This window comes from Nothoprocta perdicaria, unplaced genomic scaffold (genome assembly GCF_003342845.1).
Source record: "Nothoprocta perdicaria isolate Ctin4 unplaced genomic scaffold, notPer1 scaffold_13, whole genome shotgun sequence".
Lineage (NCBI taxonomy): Eukaryota > Metazoa > Chordata > Aves > Tinamiformes > Tinamidae > Nothoprocta > Nothoprocta perdicaria.
In genome coordinates this window covers 7,674,051-7,694,270 of record NW_020454427.1, presented here as the reverse complement: position 1 = coordinate 7,694,270, position 20,220 = coordinate 7,674,051, and the positions used below count along the sequence as shown (strand labels likewise).

Genomic DNA, 20,220 nt, shown 5'->3' with positions numbered 1-20,220 from the left:
GGCTGCTCTCCTTCAAAACGTTGGCCTGTGAAACCATTCCTTAAACAGAATTTATGCAAAATAAAATTGTTAGTTTCTTAGGTTCTTCGACAAAATGGAATATTTAGAATGAAAATAACCTAATGACAGCAGGATTTAGCCATTAAGTCACAATCGTACTGAAGTGGACTGGCTCTCCACGTTGACCCCAATGTGYTTCCTCCCTCCCTCGCGGCCGTGGCGACCCCAGCAGGGCTGCTGGGCCGCCCTGCACCTTCCCCTGCAGCCACCAGGCCTGCTTGGGCACCGACACGGTGGTGGCAGCCCCAGAGACCCCAGCCACCATCTGAGGAACACCGAGCTGCAACAARGCGAATCCTGCACCCCAGAGAACTCCCTGTAGTATCACTGGATAGGGAGCAGTGCTGTGGTAGAGGATGGGGAGGTCCAGATGGACCAGAAGCTGAGCACAAGGCAACAGGTCACACACAGTGATTATTAGTGACCCTCTCCCCTGCTCTTATAAGCCCAAACCTGGCATGTGGTCACCCTTGGGCTCTCCAGCCCATGATGGACACTGAGGGAACACCCCATGGACAGGGAACACCTGAGGGACACTGAGGGAAGACCCCATGGTGCGGGCCTGGGCACGAGGGCGCAGGGCCTGCGTGGCCTGGAAGCACCTGCTGAGCTCGGCTGCCTAGCGGAGCCAGGCTCCCTTCGGACATGGGGAGCACCGGGAGCAGGGGCAACAGCAGCAAGCTGTGGCCACGGAAATTCTGAATGCAGGGAAAAAGCAAGGAAACAAACAGGAACATCTACAGAGAGGGGGTCAAGTTCTGGATCAGGTGAGCAGAAAGGTGGCAGAACCTGTATTCTTAAGACACTCAAAAACAGCTGAATGGGACCCAGATGGATCTAACTAATTTCTTCTAGTAATTGACATCTGGAAGTCCAAGTGCCACCTCCTGAGCAAGGCAGGAAAAGCCACCAAAGCCCATCTGGACTGCTAGTCATGCACACAGACGAGGGTCGGTCGAACTCTCCTGTAAGCTGCACTCTAAAACACGAGGGTCAGGCTACACACACTCCCAAAACTGAGCACAGGCTTCCCCCTTTCCCCTCCCATAAATTTCCCTGGAAATCAGAGCACACTTAGCAGCCTCAGACTCTGAAAGCTCATATTCATGTTTCTGTCAGATCTGAAACAGTGATTGGAAAGAGTCTAAAGTTCTACCACATCATCCAAGACTGCTCTTCTGCTGCACAGATACAGAAAACTGCCTGCAAGAAAGTCATTATAAAGATTACTGCATTCCTAAAGGAAAAACATCTGGACTTCGGTTCAAGAAAACCTGAATTTTCATGCACATTATACATTCCCATTATCCAGGCTCTTGCACAAAAATACTTTAAGTAAGATATATGCATGGTGGTTCTGGTTAAGCCTGAACTTAGACTGGCAATTAGATAGGAAAAAAATAGCAATTTTGCTGCCAAACCAAGAATTTTCCTTTGTTGCTTCCCCTCTGTCCCATTGTCAAGTCAATGCAACTCAAAATGCTCCCACTTATTAATTCAGGCTGAAGAAAAAGATGTGCATAAGCTGTTCCAGTGACATTTTATTAAAGTAATTTTTCAGGTTTCACCCTCCCCCTCTATATATGCACAAATTTCTCCTCCTGACAATAAGCCACAGACCAATTTTGAGGTGGAAACAGTTGCAGGGAAGAAAAAAAAGTCAGAAATTACTTTCCAACGGACACATCTTAAAATACATTACAACTCTCCCTTTAGTAGCCAAGTGGTTCATGAACATTACACTTTATGTAGTATCACAAATGCACAAAATATGCTTTGCATATGATTGCAAAAACAGCAGCACTCTGGAGCCAAACACATGGTTTAATATTATAATAATGAGTCTACTTCAACATAGTGGATTTTAATAAGAATTTAATAAGACTGGTATGATGCCAAATTACATAATGTCCCAAAATATGAAACAAAGCTTTTACAGAGAAAATAAAAGCTCATTGAAGTATAACCACTCTTAAAAAAAAAAATCCCAGTGTTATCTAAACAAAGCCATTAGGCATATTTAATTTAAAAAAATCAAATTAGAGAAAAGGAACTCAACTCTATTCCCAGACCTCAAAATAAAATTAAAAAGGATATTATTTTAGGCAACATTTATGAAAATGAAGGTACTACACCAGCACTGGGAAACAAGCTAACACCATAATTATATCTTTTGGCAAGGATTTGGAYTGAGTATCTCCAATTTCACTCAAAGGACAAGAAGTGATTCAGTTTCCTTACAGGTTAATTTTAAGACTCAACTATGCTGGATTGTCTAGGAGCAACTTAGACCAATAAATCAATTTCCCTCTTCACATGAAAATCAATTCCCAATAGGAGCCCCAAATAAAAAGGGCCAAATGATTTACTCCTTAACCCTGTTCCCTTCCGAGTTCCTGGGAAAAGCAAAGAATTGAAAGCTCCCGGACAACTAGGCTTGACATGAAAAAGCCCAACAGTTCCCTCTCTACCSACTCCCCATATCTGACGATGTTAGATAGCAATTAAAAGAAAAAACGCTATTCCATTTGTTGGATAGCAAAGGCACCAGGTAACAATCTGGTTAATCTGTAAAATCTCTTAAAATAGTAGTGTTATGCTAGGTGAAGATTAATATCAACACAGGCCTATACTTTTAAAGCAGTTTTGATAAAGACATTACCACATTTTAAGTAGATTTAGATTCCATATGACAAGATGAGGCAGGGATGGGGAAGACATGGAGTGTGGAAGGGCATTTTAGACCTTGTAACTCTTAGAACTCTATTTTAGCTGTAGAAGTCATTAAAAAGTCACAAGGAACTTCAAGATGAAAGGCAATAGCAGCTTTTTGAGAAGGATAATCACAGTCTTCTACAGATTTAATGAGACTTAATTCACAGAAGCTTTTGACTTGGTCTGCTGTTAATTGAATCAAAGTCAATGATGATCTTGTTACACTTTGGCTTGAATTCCCTAAAAATAAAGAAAAACATAGATATTAGCAAGTGGTTAAAACATTTTGCTTGCTTTGGCTACAGCTATATTTCTGAAGGAAAAAAAAAAAGTTCCTTGGATTCACATAGTTTTCATCTCTATGGGAGCCAATTATAGTGCACCACACTGAGAGAAACCTGGACAAGAAAGACTAAGACAAAAAAGACACATGGGGAGGTTTAGCCTGTACATTCTTGGACTATTGGAGTTCATAAATTACCCAGGAGTCAAAGGACTTTTAACAACTTAACTGCAGGTGGTGGCATCATGTTACCAGGGCTAAAATTTTTGTTTAAAAAAAATATTTATACACATAGATTTTTGATCACTTTTCTTCCTGCCAAGTTTTCAAATAACACTTCCAAAGTTTGCTTTGCTTGATTTTCATATTTTTCTGTGCTGTGGGAATAGGTCACATTATGCAGCATACTGGGAGAAAAAACAAACTAGTTAAGAGGGAATCATTTAAAAATTTTAACTTTAGAACTCTAAAATTAATACTGCCACAAAATGTTTCCTTTTATTATCATTAGAGCATCTGCTACAGCAATTAGCAAGGAAGGTATTTGGGGACTGAGCATATATTTTACAGCCTTCTAGTAAACAAAGGATTATGCAAATAGTGTGGATTTAGTGCCTAATTAAGCTCTGCAATTCAGTTCAAGAGATTCATTAAGTACCACCTACATCCTTAATAATCAATACAAGAATGAATAACAGTCAACACAGAAAAACACATGCTGCTGACCACAGAAGCTATGAAGGATTAAGACATGCACTGCRTCCATAACAGCAGTCTGAAACACTTCTCACCCTGGAAAACTTCTAAGATTTGACTTTCAACACAATGATTTATGCTCCTTAGCCATATAGATTTAATAGAAAAGGAAACAGACTGAAGGACTAAAATTGAATTTCAAGTGCTACTGTACCTGTTCGTGGATATTTCTGAGCCCAGTAGGTACCTTTCATCCTAAAATTTCATCCGTCAGAACTGTTATGTTTGCACATTTTAAGAAGCCGTTTTATTAATATTGTACTTTTTTCCGAGTTGCAAAGCCTCCCTGACTGCGTAATTAGCTTCACCCACAGCATGTTATTGCTATCAAACTAGCTGCTGAACAGATTGTTTTTAGGTATCTCTGTCAGTGTCTTTAAAAACCCATTCTTCAAACATTTTTCAGTTTCTCATTACTTCAAGGCCACTTTCTATCCTTTTCCCCAGGAAAAAAKAAGTTAACAAAAAAAAGACAGACACAATAAAATGATGGGTGGCTGGCTTGAGACCTGCCCAAATTGGCTGCCACAAACATATTAAATATTTAGTAAGGACCAGGTAATCTACACAGAATGAATCAGTTATTTCAGCCCAGCTCATAGTATAATTCAGGTCGGAAAGAACTTCCCAAGGTCCTGCAATCCCCTGCTCAAAGCAGGGTCAGCTCTAACTCTCAGGTACAACGTAACCAATAACCATCAGAATCACAGGTTCACCAACAGTATCCAAAGAAAGTCCAGGAATGCAATTAATATTTCAAGTGGACATTTTCTCATACGACATTATGAAACAGAACTCTATCTTTGCAGGCACTCAAGAGAACAAAACACTGTAAAGTGCAAAGAAGAAAAAACACTGCTCTAAAATTGGCATCTTGTACACCATTTTCTTCCTTCCCAAATTAAAAATAAAGCTAATCAAAAGTTCTCTTACCTATATATAATTCCAGCTAAATCAAACATGCGTCGTGCAGCTGTCATTTCAGTAGTGTCATGATACTTGTCAGACATAAAAATAACTTCTTTTATGCCTAGGAAATTCATATAGAGAAAAAAAYGGCTAGAATTAACAGTGAAAGTGTCATATAAAATCTTATATGCAAAATCAGAAAAGAGAGCATTCATTTACATGCTGCAAAACTCCTTGGCATTCCCCTTCTCCTCCAAAGGATTGTACTTGAGAATAAATTTGTATAAGATTGAGCTGTTTTAGAAGACCATTCTCTGAAAAACCATTGGAATGTGCATTTCCCCCAACTTTCACTGAAGTTTTCCTCAGGAAACCAGAAACAAACTTGCAGCCAAAAATGCAAGACAAACAAAACAGCTTTTGGGGCAAAAAAAGCGTTATTTCTAGTCTAGTAGAAACTTTCTTTTCTACCTTTTCAATATAACTTAAATAGAGTTTCCTCCCTCCGTCCCCCAAAAACCCCATAATACCATACACCATTCTTTTTCCAAATGCATAGTTACAAAATAAATATTTTTTTTCCTTTTGGTTCCATTTTATAAATAAYTCCTGGTCCCACATTCCAATCCTCACAAAAGCAAACAGCCTCAAACTGTTGAGCAATCTGCCTAAATTGATGATTCCCACCCTATTTAAGAAAGAAGAAAGTGTAAAGGCTGACCCAAGAGAAGTTCAGAGTTTCAAGGGCTGTAACATTTTATTGCATTTACCAGACAACATAAATGTCAATACACTGCTGTTTACTGCCAGTGTGGTACTATGCTGGGAACAAGTAGCAAATCTACCTTGAAGACCATTTGATTTTGACACTAAAGAACAGAGCTTAGCACAAATGCAGGGTATTAGTCCTGCCCCTTCGATCCCTCATAGGAGCGTTCTCTCTGATACTTTTCTTTCTTCCTAGATTCCTGTGACCATCTGTGAGAAATGAAACTTGGAAGATAGTGATCCTTCCTAGGATTGCAAAATCTTACTTAGAGAGTAAAATAGGTGCTACCTTAAGCAGAGGTTTTTATGGAACCAAAGCTTGCTGCGGATAAGCCTAATCTGAAAAAGGCGACACATTTAGGCCAGCATACTTGCTACAGCAGCACAGATTTATAACAATTGTAATGAAACACATAATAAAAGTGGRATCGTGAAAGTCTAACAACATTTATGAGCAAAGATATTTTTAAAATCTCCAAATATCTACCATGCATCACATTCAAATTAAAATTTCATGTATATACTCCCAGCAGACCTTTTGTCATGCAGAAGTTTATTTCTTGCTGCCCTACTCTATTCCAAGTGTCAGAGCACAGTAAAATTGACAGTGATTATATGCAAAGCCTGCGTTGTTCTTTGGCAGCTCCTGGTCTAAGAAGTTACAAACCGAAATTAGAAGCACGCTTAGAATCACAGAAGATGCAATTAGCACTCGAAAAATCTGGCATCGTTCAGATGCARAAAAACCCCGCAAGTAGCATCCCATGAAGTTGACAGTGCAATTAATTTAGATCTTACAGCAGCAATTTAACATCAAATACATCTGTGATAAGATACCAACAAGCAGGCAGCACTGCAACCTTGACAAATCAAGCTGGCACTACTCCTTACCTGCCTGGATGATGAGCTTTGCACATTCATTACATGGAAATAAGGCAACATACATGCTGCAGCCTTTCACATCAGCTGAGTTTTTGTTCATGATGGCATTCAATTCAGCATGGCACACTAATTAGAAAAAAAACACATAATATTGTTCATTAGATCAGTCAAACCAAAATTAAAATGTTATAACTGCTTACATCCTTTCAAAGGCAAAGAGCTTGCGCGGCTTGTCATAAAGGGTAAAGGAAGAAATAAAAGCAGAAATACCAAGATCAAGGAAGGTCAATTGTCCTGGCCAGGCTGCCGATTAGTAATGATATCATTAAGCACATTAGCATTGCCATTTGCTAACACCTATGGCAGGCAGCAAAGCCGTAGGCTGTGGGCCAACCACCCTAAGTGAAGCAATATCTCACAGCTTCACAACTCTCCCGAGTATCTAATTGCCAGTATAAAACAGCTCGTTTATGTGTTTACATGCACAGAYAGAACATTCTTATGGCTGTGAGAGCACACTGCGCACTCTTAAAGGCGGGAGAATCATGAAGGAAAACCGAGCAGCTCTGTCCTCAGGGTCTCAGAACTGCTCAGCTCTGTTCCTTGATTATCTCACCCCAAGATTACACAAGATGCTCAACCATAAGAAAGTCCCACTTTAATATTAAAGCAAGTTTACTGATCATTAAAAGGTGCCAGACTTCCTAAGCCAAAAAAAAAAAAAAAAAAAAAAAAAAGCCACAAGGAGAAAGAAAAGTCCTGTATTTCTCCATGGAGTCGGGATAAAACAGGTAGCTACAGACTACTCTGCCTCATTGCGCTGCAGCACAATAGCTCTTTCTGAACCTATCGCCCTCTGAGGTTTATGTTTTCATACTACTCACTTCAATAGATTATCTATCCTGTTACTAACCGAAGGGAAAAAGAGTTCAATTTACCACGGTCCCCTAGAAAAGAAAAAGAAAATTAGGTAACAGGAMCTGTTCTAGAACTTCCCGTTTAGTTTTAGCAATAAACTGTGCAATTTAGAAAATGTCTAGAGCCCCGACTCATTTCACAGGCAGGTGCTAAAGTGAAGTGTGGACGACAAGAGTTTTTCCACTGCTGGCTGGCAGGATGGATGCAAAAAGTTTTCTTCCCGCTGGTCTACACAAGAGCATTAATAGGCAGTTTTGAGCCAAGTTTGTAGCATATTTGCTACTATGTAGTGACCTCTATGTGAATGACCACAGGAAGAGCCGAGTGCTGCAGTTTCAAATGTGCAGGAGCCCTTACTGAATGGAAATGCTTTCCTTATGCGCTCAATGTCCATGTGGAATTTTCATACAACAGCTCACACACTATAAATTCGCAGCCTAACTTAAAGCACACAAACTTTCCCATGGAGATGAGTTGCAAAGAACCAAACATTYGCTAAGGAAAGCTCAGTTTCACCTTCTAGGAGCATTTTCCTACACCACTGGGATCACATTGTCCACAAACATTCTCAGAAAAAATGAAATTTACATAAAAATAAGAAATTAACCAGGATATGCAACCCGCTCACATGAAGGTTTCTATTACAACTGCAACTGGGTGATGCTGCATTTTAAACATATACCACCAAGTATACAAGACCTATCTATTTTCTGGATTTTCTAAAAATTTATAATTTTAATACTAATCATTTAATGCCAAATCTGTTATTGAATTCTACTAGTCCTACAGTGTCTTCACAGTCAGCTGTGGGAGAGCTGTTTTTCTGGGGTTCTGGAGGAATGGGTGAAACACACACAGTCACAATTCCAGCAGCTGAACTAGATAGCATTGACAGGACAGAACCACCAGTTCTCACTTCCTTTGAACAATATACTTTTGTTCTAGTCAACATTTTTAAATATGGAAGACATCCAGAAAGAAGAGTAAGGATCATTTCCAAAGACTCAGAGAACTCAAACCCCCTTCTAGTTACCTTCATATTTTTCTTAGCTAAAATTCTTAAGTTTTAAGCCATAAAAACAACATCTTTTATCACTAATACCGCAAAATTTCCTTCCTGCCGTGGTAGGAAAGAGCCTTCAAGAAACTGCCTTAGCTTAGAGAAACTTTCAACAACAAATTTATTCTCAAGCATAAGCAATTTCAATGCCAAAACAATGTGCAAGACAACTAGCTAGGGAGAATCAGAGACTAATTCATTGCAAGAAGGGGTGGGAAAAAAAGAAAGAAAAAGACACAAGTTTTCCATAAAAACAGTAGGAACTAAAAGTCTGCATTGATTCAAGATATCATTTTTCCAGTACTTTTTTTCCAGTCTACTGAGGGCTATTAAACACAAAACCATTTAATAGGAAAAATTTAGGGAAAAAAAATCTTAACAGTGAGGGTGACAGTCCTGGCACAGGCTGTCCAGGGAGGYTGTGGAGTCTCCTTCTCTGGAGGTCTTCAAACCCGCCTGGATGCCRCCCTGTGCCCCATGCTCTGGGTGTCCCTGCATGTGCAGGGGGCTTGGACTAGATGATCTCTGCAGATCCCTTCCAGCCTTAAGGATTCTATGATTTTGATTCAGAGTTGGAACTCAGGAGAACGCTCTGGAGAAGTTATCATTACACTTGTATCTTTCTGTTMTATATTTCCCTATACCTTTGCTACTGGCCCTTTTACTGGTGGGTATAGGCACCAGAAATCTTTACACTGTGTCCCACTGCTCTTCATTCTTCCTCCATTTCCCCCTACCTGGCAGGCAGGCAGGCATTGATTGTCACCAAATTTATAGAAACGTAGTCTATTACCTACATTTTTTTCCGTGTATTACCATTCCAAATTTGTACAGAGCAATAGTGGAAAAGCCAGAAATTGAATCCAGGAGTCCAAAATCCCTGCCGCTAATAGCTAAGTAGTTCTTATTTGGCAGTTCCCTAACTTGCTAATAGCACTGACTATTTCATTATTAGTGACATATTTTTCTCAGTTAGAAACTATCTTTTTAATCATGCACAGGTACATAGCATTTTGGAACTCCACAAATTGTATTTAAATAGACTAGTAAAACTAGGAATTTTTACAATACCTTATGGGGCATCTACTTTCCCCTCCCCATACCCATGTACAGCCAACAAAATATTAAGTCTGCAACACTATCTTCCATTCTGGAAAGTGTCTTGAAAAGTATTCTCTAAAGGCTTCATTAGCTGAAGAAAAAACCATGCAATGAGAAGCTGCTATTCTACGTTCTGACATTCCCACCACCTGTTAATATGTTAATAGGGGGGGAGAGCAGAGGAATGACTGCTTCATTACTCATAATATTAATTGCTACTATATTTTATCTTATTTTTGCATCGCATATTGCTTTGAGTTGCAGATACGAGTAGCATTCATCCACAAGCCTATCAGGCAAATAAAAGAGCTCCTTTCTTAACCTATTCAGGATTTTTTTTTTTTTTTTTTTAGTATTGTTAATCTTATTATGGAGATATTCTTATTAGATTGTAGTGTCAGAACTATTCTTACCACCTACTAAAAATTTTCTGGCACAAGTCATTTTATAAGAACCACATGACTATTCACATGTTTATCAGTAGTTATAAGTCTTGTATACTTGATGAAGATCTTCAGTAGGGACCACCACAAGAATGTAAATAACTTTGTTAGAAGTAATCAGAAAAAAAAGGGTTGGAGGCAGTATCAAGCTTTCTGTACAATTAATTATTAATTGAAGCAAACTAATTTTTGAGAGATGGTGCATTAAATACATTTGAAAAGAATGCACTAGATGCAAATAGATTGGTACGCAGCCTGTTTTAACTTGCATTCTTTTGATTGTGCTTGTTCAGACTGCCATGTTGAGCAACTTGGCAAACATTGTCAGCTCCCAGCAACACAGGTCATAGCAAGCTCTTTTGCAACACAGACCTGACATGGAAAGAGATACAGRCAATTCTGTAACCTGGACCACTGGTTCTCACTCTTTAGACAAAAAACTTTCTCTTGCCAGGTTCTTTCCCTTTGCCAGGTTCATGCTCCTCTTCCATGGCAATCCCATCCCAGTTCTACCTACCTGTTATCCTGTGTCCCATGGATAACTGAAGCTTTGCTGAGAAAGGACCATCACACACTACCAAAACGAACAGAGCCTGGACAACCACAGGGGACAGTGTTTGATGGCTCTGAAAGTAGCAGGATAGTGTCAATTCTTTTTTCCTTTCAGACTTGTGAAAGCAGGGGGTGGGCGATGGTCGCTGCATTAGCAGAAGGCCAGGACACTGATGAGGRGGCTGATACCATCCTCAGCCCCACTTCTGATGCTCTTTTTTCTCACTTGTGCACTGGAGGAAGGACATTGACATGGCCAGGGCAGAAAGGTGACGAAAACATGAGCAGATTCCACTGGAGCCTTAGCTTCTGTAGACTGCAAACAAGAAGGGACAGCCCAACCTCACTGCCTTCTGAGGAAGAGTAGTGGCAAGTGAGGATGGGCTCACTTGCCACTCAGCCCATTTCCAAGCATCACATGAAATCTGCTGGAAGCAGAAAAGCAAAGCCCCTCTCAGACTGTTAAACACTAAGCTAATCCATCCTGTTTTCCAGTTCTTCACATTCTGCTCCAAGCGTATGCTGACCTCAATGAAAGGGAGAGGTGTTTCTTAACTGGCAAATAGAGAAACTATTTTTGTTTCCCGACTTCCTAGAGATTTGATATATRCCAGCAAAATTGAAAAGAAATGTGTGCAGGACAAGAGAGTGATTTGGTGTAGGTGGAGACTGTCTCCTACGGATCCCCTTTCCAGTCACAGCCTCAGCTTTGCGCTGCCAATTGGAGACAGAGCATCACACTTTTCCATAGTGCCTTCTCCCACCAAGTTTTGTGCTGTCAAACAACAGCCTCTATAAAAGCAACACTTGCCTGAATATATTCAAGTGTTCATCTCTGGCTGGGGTGGAGGGGGGAGACAAAAAGCTCATAATCCTAACACGACAAAACGGTGATAACAGTTCTGTTTCATTTTACACAGCAGGTACCATTCAATTASAATACGCTTTATGCCACACCACATATTTTGCTATATGTGAATCTGTATAAATATTTGTAAGCGTTTTTACTCAGTATTTTCTCTATTGCTTAGAGGTTTCTAAATTTGCCAGCCATTTTTATTTAAAACTCTCTTAATTAGAGACTGGTTGTCAGATAGATATTCCTAGATTAAGTGGAGACAGAGGGCATAACAAGAGCACAGCAACAAGCATTAGTGGGAAGACTTATGTTAATAGGAGAAAAACGTAGCACTTTAAACAGTCAATGAGAGGAAACAGTACATCAACAAATCCTTGGATTCGTCTAACAGAAATGGAGGGTCTTTGGTCCCTGAAAGGCAGAATTTCATCTAGTTATTAAGAAGCTTCTGCACGCTGTACTGAACAAAAAGCTTTAGGAAGAGCTTTTAGCATCATCTTAGTATTTCTCCTATATGCCCAGAAACATCCTCATTTCTGTCACTAACTGGCAGGGTAGGGAGAACCAGTTCGAACAGGCAATGAAAGTCTGATTTTGTGCTGTGCAAAACAGCATTCAGAATGGCAAGYACCTCTAGTATGACAAGGCATTAACAACCCTATGAGAAGGCAGGAAGTTTTCATCAGCTTCAAGACTTCAAGTAGTGGATAGCATCAGTGGGTGATCCACATCACGATTCCTATAAAGTATAAAATACGAACGCCTTACAAATATCTGCATCCTCTAGAATAAAATGAGCATTATCAACGCTGTCTTGATGCTTTCTTTTGGTAGTAACAGCCCAGGCTACATTTGCAGGGAGGCAATTTAAAAACACCACCACCACACACACAACCAAATGCAGCCCTTTCCACGGCACTGATCCACACTTCGAGATGCAGGTCAGATTTATACTCTTACACAGCAGACAGATAACAGACACATAGAAATTTAAACCAACAACTTTGCACTGTAAAATTTAAGAGTGACAAGACCAAAAACCAAAACCCAAAAACCAAGTGGAAAGATTATTGTTACTAATAAGTGCACAGAGGAAGAAGCAGAGAAGGAAAGAAGGTTAAGTGCTGTGAAAAGAAAAACCGTAAGAAAACACAAAAGCATAAACCAATGCCAAGCAGGATTAGTTAAACCAATGCCAAGCAGGATTAGTTAAACCAATGCCAAGCAGGATTAGTTAAACCAATGCCAAGCAGGATTAGTTAAATCCTAATTTAGGGTAGTAACAAGAAGGTTTCTAACTATGAAACTGTGGAACTGATCAGAGCTGTGGGGTCAAAATATTCATCTTGCCTCATGCTGCAGCTGCAAAACTTGGTTGCAGGAGCCTCTAGGCTGCTTTTTCCGGGATATGCTCCGGCCCCCGGTGGCGCTGTGCTGCTGTCCGTGCCCGGGCAGGGTCTGAGCCGTGGCTGGTGGGGCCAGGCTCGCTCCTGCCGCCTCGCTCGGGGCTCGGCCCGCACTGCACGGCGCTGCGCCCTGCCTCGCCTCAACGTCCCCATCCCAGCAGCACCACCGACCTTAACTTTGTGTGTCTCAGTTCAAAGTRCATAAAGAAACGTGGGCTGTGCTCCAGACCAACAGAGTGGTATTTTTAAAGCACGAAGCAAAATACACATTACATATCCCCTGGTGTGGCCTGAGGCAGGGAGCAGGGCTGGGCACACCAGCTCAGCAGGCTTTGACTACAGGCCCATGTAGGATGGAGGGCACCATGGAGCACCAGCCGGGCTTCGTTCTGGATCCAAGCAGGGATCCACGGCTTGGAGAGGACCAAAGCAGGCAGCATGTGAGCCAGGAGTGATGCCCAACACACAACCATCACGTGAAACCAGGAATTTGGCATTYGGATCCACTCCCAGCCCTTTCCCTTAGGAGGGCACATGCAARTCATAGCTCTAGAAGAGATCTTCCAGACTAGCGTGGTGGCACATGCACAAATAGCAGCAGCTTTATCTAATAAGCTGCACTGCAGCTCTAGTGATGAAGGTGCCAGCATTTTATGATAAGTTAATGGAGCTAACAGCAAGATTGTAGCATCTCTGAACAAGYTAGACAGGAGAAAAAAAGGATAAAAAGGAAAAGCTCAATTTAGAGAAATGCTGTGATGATTAGCAAAAATGGAAAGGAAAACATGACAGTTTAATGAGATTTTAGCAGCCATCCTATACGTCTCTGAATCTAGCACAATTTTTTCATGTAAAAGATTTTTTAATATATACCTGACTGGTCTGTCAACTGTGCTATCAAGATTAATACAAACCGTTAGAGTTTAAGTGATCTTGRAATTACAAATACAGTCCTTTATTCATCACAGCAGACACTGTATGTTACAAAGCTGTGATTTTTTTTTTAAATGAGGTGAAGACTACATTTCTTAGCAGAGAAAGGTAGTGGTTAGATCAATTCCTAGAGAAGAGTTCATCTCTGCATAAACTGTTTGGTTAGCACATTTTTTAAGAACATAACATTTTACTCCCTAGAACACTCCACCTCTTTTGGGGTGTTAACTAATAACCAAAAAACAACAACCACTACCACATCAACCACCATCAATCYCAAGTCATCTTATGCAGAAGTTCCTCACAAGTCTATTCTACTTCTGAATTGCTCATTTTACATTTGAGGGTATTTGGATTTCTCATGAGATAGTGCTCATTTCTTTATGCTATGAGTAAAGGGCAGATATATAAAGCTGTACCTTCATTATGATGTCCACAAAGCTAATCCTGCAACAAATGAAAGTCACCTACACTAAAGCAGGTAAAATTCTTCAAGACAAACTCTTTAGGATATAAGATTTGGCACTAGCTGGCCCTTGTACTAGAAATRTATCTCTTAATATGAAACTGTCCCAAATTTACAAGTTAACCAAGGAGATTTTACAACAAATTAATCAGCTTCACAAGGACAAAATATAAAGATAAAAAATCAAATACAAAACTGTTGAATTATGTGCTGAACTGCTGCATATAATCTTTCACTTCACTGCTATGGGAAAGTAGAAAACAGTATCAGGCCCTTGAGGAACATGGGGAACTTCAAAACTAGTGAAGTCTAAACTCTGAATCAGTCAATTTAGTAAAAGTTGAAAAAAATCAGCTCTCTCTGTCTTGTTTTGCAACTCTTCCCTGCCACTCATGATCCCAGGACAAAAGAACTCCTTATTTTTCCATTTTCCTGAGCTCCAACTGCACTGGTCTCACCCAATACAGGTTGGATAGCAGCTCACATGGAAGCTGCTACTTCCACTGGCAGAAGTGGAAAAAGTTAGAGTAAAGAGAGGACACATTCCTGCCTTCTTTATCAAGCCTAACCATGGCTCTTCCCAAAATCAGCTGTCTCATGCCACAGGCAGCAGCTCCCCACTCCATTTTGCRTCTACAACAATCACCTGAACTCTGGAATTACCCACAAGCACTGGGCTTTACAAGTTCGATACAAGTAATTTAAACCCAATTATATGTTTTGCATCTACATGATCTTAGTAATTTCTGGGGAGATAAAGACACAAAAGTAACATTATCTACACACACTGCAATTGTGTTCTAATGAGTGCTATACTTTTAATCCAAATACTAAGCATTTAAGCACATTTTTCACAAAGAAGACCTTCACAAACATTGATTTCACCTATTTTCAGAACTGTGATTTTTATTCTGATGTTCCATGCACGTGCACATTAACAGAATCGGCTGAGTGGAAGAAAAACTGATGAGTGTTTTGCCAGCTGAACTCACACATATGCAGACATCACAAGCCYGACCTGTCAGGCACAAGAAGCCTTACCATAGGGATATTTCGTGTCTAGTCTGTGTGCTGCTGTTCTTGTCCAGGGTAGTACATCATCACTGCAGCCATTAGGCATCCCATTGTATCCAATCCCAACAATCTTGTTTTCTGAATTTACAATGCAAGCACCAACCTAAATAAAATAAGATTGATATAGCACCAACAGCATGCAAAACAACACATCAACAAGAGAGATGAGTCCCGAAGAGTCAGTCCTGCAAACCTCTCAAAAGGACCAAGCTTCACTTTATGTGAAGTCAAACCCTGCACTGAGCTGAGCTACTGTTGCATCCAACTGATAGAGCTTCAAAATTACCAGGACTGATGCAACCCTCCCTACTTCTCTCTGGTCACAACACCCCAATCCCCTCCAGCCAGCACTGTTCCCTGGCTGATTATGAAGCAAGCAAGTTCGGGGAGCAGAGCTAACAAAAATCTAAACCTACTAAGCAGAAGTTTTCAGTTCAGCTCCCTGAAACAGTTTTGAAAGGACTGGTAGTCAGAGCAGGACCAACATTAGAAAAGGGAYAGGAGATGAAACAGGAATATTAGTATTTAGATAAATAGGAATGTTTTAGCTCCAGTCAGCTTTTCTGCCTTGTTTTAGCAAAAACGCACTAAAATACTAGACCTTAAAACTTTCACCTTATTATTCTAATGCAGGTCTGCACTAGGACTTTCCTTTAAGAATTGAGTGTCCGGCTTTCTGTCTGTATTTTAGTTATGTGAATTAAAAATCAATTCTATTGCCATTTCAATACAAGTAATGGATGGATTAACCAGCCCTCAAGCAACCCAGAAACATGAGGGAAGTTTTACACTGTCTTAAAGGTGCTGAAAAGAAATTTGAGACTCTGTCTCAGACGATAAATATTATCTAATGCTTTCTGTGATTACATCCTCCTCGAAAAATAACAACTGTATTTACTAGGAAAAAAAAAAGAATGCGTTATTTTAACCACTATGTGAAGAGCAGATTCACAAAACTTTGAGCTGCAAACATACACAGGCAACTTCAGACTCATTAAGAGAATTTCTGTAAAACAAAAGTAAAAAATCCTCCAAATTGCTCCATGCAATATAAATTATTTTGTTACTCTTATATACTTCCTGCTTACCTGAGAATTTGGATCCTTACTTCTTTGTGCTGACAAAAAAGCAACTGCCATGAAATATTCAGGCCACTCCAAATAATCTTCTCTTTTTCTGCAGGATATTTCATTGCCAACTCTAAAGTTAATGGGGGAAAAAAAGCCATTACCAAGTAGCACTTAGTAAGAGATATTACACATTGCACTCTCTTAGTATAGAGAAGTTTTTTTTTTTTTTCCTTTTTTAAAGGAGTAAAATAYCAGAAAAATATGAAAGTTGGAAAATTTGAAAATATGGTAAATATGAAAGACAAAAATCAGACTGCTGTCAATATGAAGTAACCAAGATAGATATTTGGCCAAAAAAGACCATGCATTCACCAACAGTTTAACAGTAAAACAATCAATGCGACGTGCTTGCCAAGAACCTATATGCAACCTTTCAAGAGAAAGGCACCCAAATGAGGTTGCAAATTTCACTTTAAAATAAGAAGACTGAGCCATTTAAAGCACTGAGCTAGTCAAAGACAGAGCAATTTATCCCTGATAGGAAATACTTGTATATTTGTTAGATCCTGATATATCACGCGCTGGCATTCTTTCCACCTAAACATAATCTTTCCATGAGGCCTGTGCTAACTACAAGCCTCTAATATAGGCTATTTTGTACTTTTGCTTGTAACAGGCACTCACTGACTTCTATTTGRAAGCTTCCTGTGTGGTCATTCATCTTCACCCGCAGTTACTGCCACGAGTTTGCCTCTCTTGCAGCACTTACGGGCAGCAACCTGAGGCTCTAAGTCATCCTGATGGCCCCTCCAAGCACCTGCYGTGAGGACCGCCTGGCTACACAGTGCCCACCTCATCATCCATCTGCATCCTCAGGAAGGATGAAGGGCTCTCGCCAAAAATAAGCACATAGAGAGGCCTTTAATATTGTATTTAAGGGATATGCTTCGCTATGCATCTCTCTACTTAAGCTTAACCTTCTTTCTTCCCCTCTCCGCCASGTGATTTTAAAACGAAAGAGAAGGAAACAAAACAAAACAAGAGGTGGCTATTAACAGAGGAAAACAGAATTAATCTGCAGGCATGCACTGCATAGAGATGACTCGTTAATTAAGGGTTTACAGTGCTCAACAAGGACACAAAGTATCACAGTGCAAGTACAACAGTAACTAGCTCTTCCACCTCAAGAATGTCTGTTTTAAAAATATACAGCCAAGTTTCTCTTGAAATTATGCCCCTTTGTGTAAACCTTCTAAAAACTGAAAAAGGGATGGGTTTAAGCGGGAACTTCCCCTGTAGATATAACATATAAGAGTGGCGTGGAAACTTGCCTTTCCCCCCCCCCCCTTATATTGGGGGTTGCGTTTTAAAGGAGGAAGGCAGAAAGTGGTATCACCTTCTCTGGCCTGCTTATGGTTGACAAGACTGTTTGGAGAGCAGAAGACACACAGCACAGGACATTTCTGTGCTTTTCTCTTCAAATAGGGGGAAAGCAAGGCATAAATCCCTCCCCTCAAACATTTAAATAAATTTTAAGGAAGAGATCAAATCCAAAGAAACACCCTCAAAAATCTCATTGCTCATTAGTATGCTGTAGAAGATCCCAAATACAATAATAGAAATAAGCCTATAAAAATAAGCAGTGCAGTACTTTTCTTCCTGGGTTCCTCTTACTAACAGCTACAGCTTTAGGCCCCTTAGGAAAAAAAGGGGAGATGGAGATTGTGATACCTTCTAGCAACGTACAGCCATGCAGAAAAATACCACAGGTAACTGCAAGATGCAAGAAATCCCCTGGCAGCTCTAGTACCAGGCACCTTCTGAATAGAAGCATACATTAGAGGACAAGTATTTTTCTTAATTATCAGTTTTATGACAAAAAAACAAAAAAAAAAAAGATGAAAAGTATATAGTAGAGGATTTCAGATAGCCCTATTTTCATAAAGGGATTACACTGTCAGACTGGAAAGAATACCAGTATGTGATAAAACTGAACTTTAGAAACCTACAAAGTGCTATTTACCAAAGATAAATTGCTCTGTCTTGGAATAACTCATATGCAGCATATTACAAGTAAGGAATTTTGCCTTGCTCTTGAAATGAGTTATGGTTATCACTGAGACCGTGTTTTCAACATAAGGAAGGAGGAAAATACACATTCTGCAAACCAGCACATACTTTCACACACTTGACAACATTGAGAAGTGTCAAATATCGGCAATTATCAAAGCAAACACAAAGGCCAAGTATTTGATTCTGGGAACCAAAACTGGCTTGAGACACGCTAGCTAAAGGATTGGGACCATATCCTCCTAAGCAGTGCTAAATTTAACACAGAATGCAAACTACACCGAACAAAACATTCTGGGAAAAGCCCCTTTAGAAAAAAACAACAATGCTCTGAACTAAGAGATCCTGAGAACTCCTTTATTAAATTATTCCCCAGAAATTCTGTTTAAAAAAAAAAAAAGCTACTATTTACTTTTCTTGTAAATGCAGCACTGTGTCCAAGTAGAAGTCCCTCAGAGCACAAACTTCACAGGAAAAGTAAAATGTGTAACAGATATAAAACACAAACCACTTCCTTTCTGATGGAGCAGAAGCCAAGGACAGTCAGGTAGGTACTGAGAAATTAAGTATGTAAACTTTAGGCAGGTGATCAGCTTCCTCATGCTCATCTATAACATCTAGAGCTCCATGAGTGAAAGCTATTTTCAGAAATATTATAGATTGCTGTAAAATGTGCAAGTAAGGCTTATCCTTATGGTAGTTCATAAGAACTTATGAGCAATGTATGAATTTGACCATTGGATGGGTAATTGGATAAAAGTGATTGCAATTGAAATCCATGAGGGCTTTCAATTGAAAAGCATGAAAGCCATGCGGGTTTCAAAAAAAACAAAAACAAGAGAGAGAGAAAAAAAAAACAAAAAAAGCTTCTGAAATTAAAGGGCAGTAGCTCCCTTTTTATGCATCTAATCTTCAAGTAAAGCGTAACATCTGCAAAAGCAAGAAATTTCATTCAGTTAATAAAAAGCAGAGCATACATAATTAAAGTTTTAACTGAGAATCCTAAAGTAGAATACATCACCAAAACTTTTTCAAAGGGAGTTTTGATGGTCACTTATATAACTATATAGGACAGGTGGAGCAGACTATCCCCCTGGCCCACTCTTTTAAAGCYTCTCCCTCTGACATCCCTTATATTATATTCCAACTGTATTATATTATTTTTTTCCAAATACCATGTGCATTTCCTGAAGATCAACTATCAATATTGTCACTCAACTCAATGAATTTCAAGTGAAAAAAGGAAAAAAAGTATATTGTGAATAAAAAGAGGAAAAAGAAAGGGGGGGAAGGGATAGAATTTCAATGCTAGCTCTCCTTAAGTGTGGTCACTTTGTTTGTGATCACTGTTCAAACGGGTATGTGATTTCCTTAACTTATCTTTATCTTTCCCCTCACACAGGTACTGAGATGCAACCACTGCACAGTCCTTATTCCAAAAAAGTGGGTTTCTTTTTTTTTTTTGATTGTGGGAAAGAGGACGGGAACCTTTCCTACAGGAAGGTGATATCCCCTGCATTGAAAATTAAATATACCCAGCTCTTCCACAATACAACCTAAAAAGAAGTAAAAAGTAACCCTGAAGACTTTCTAGCACAATCCAGGCCCAACYGAGCAGCACAGCAGTCTCCTTCCCTGAACGTATTCTGGGAGTATTCCAAGTATTTCTTAGCATTATTTCTGAGTATTTCTAAGTATTATTTACTACCATCTCCAATCAGGGAAACAACTAAATATTATCTTTCCTGCTCTTTTTCTGTTCCAWTGATTTAAAGAAGGGAGGCAGGCCCAGGACCTTCCGGCACTTCCCTCCGCCGCGCCAGCCCCCGCTAAACCCAACCCGCCGCGAGCCCGGAGCGGGGAACGGGCCGGCCGCTACGCAGCAACCGCCCAAC

At 39.9% G+C, this 20,220-nt stretch overlaps 1 protein-coding gene across 1 annotated transcript in view; it reads right to left on the bottom strand.

Moving 5' to 3' along the window:
• Positions 1-1,918: 1,918 nt before the first annotated feature.
• DCTD (dCMP deaminase) overlaps positions 1,919-20,220 on the bottom strand; it is an 18,539-nt gene continuing 237 nt past the window's right edge. The window contains exons 2-6 of the mRNA XM_026033540.1: positions 16,274-16,385; positions 15,153-15,288; positions 6,383-6,499; positions 4,748-4,844; positions 1,919-3,015 (exon numbers count right to left, since the gene is read on the bottom strand). Coding sequence (XP_025889325.1) covers positions 2,937-3,015; positions 4,748-4,844; positions 6,383-6,499; positions 15,153-15,288; positions 16,274-16,385 — 541 coding nt within the window. The 3' untranslated portion in view covers positions 1,919-2,936. The remainder of the gene's footprint in view (positions 3,016-4,747; positions 4,845-6,382; positions 6,500-15,152; positions 15,289-16,273; positions 16,386-20,220) is intronic.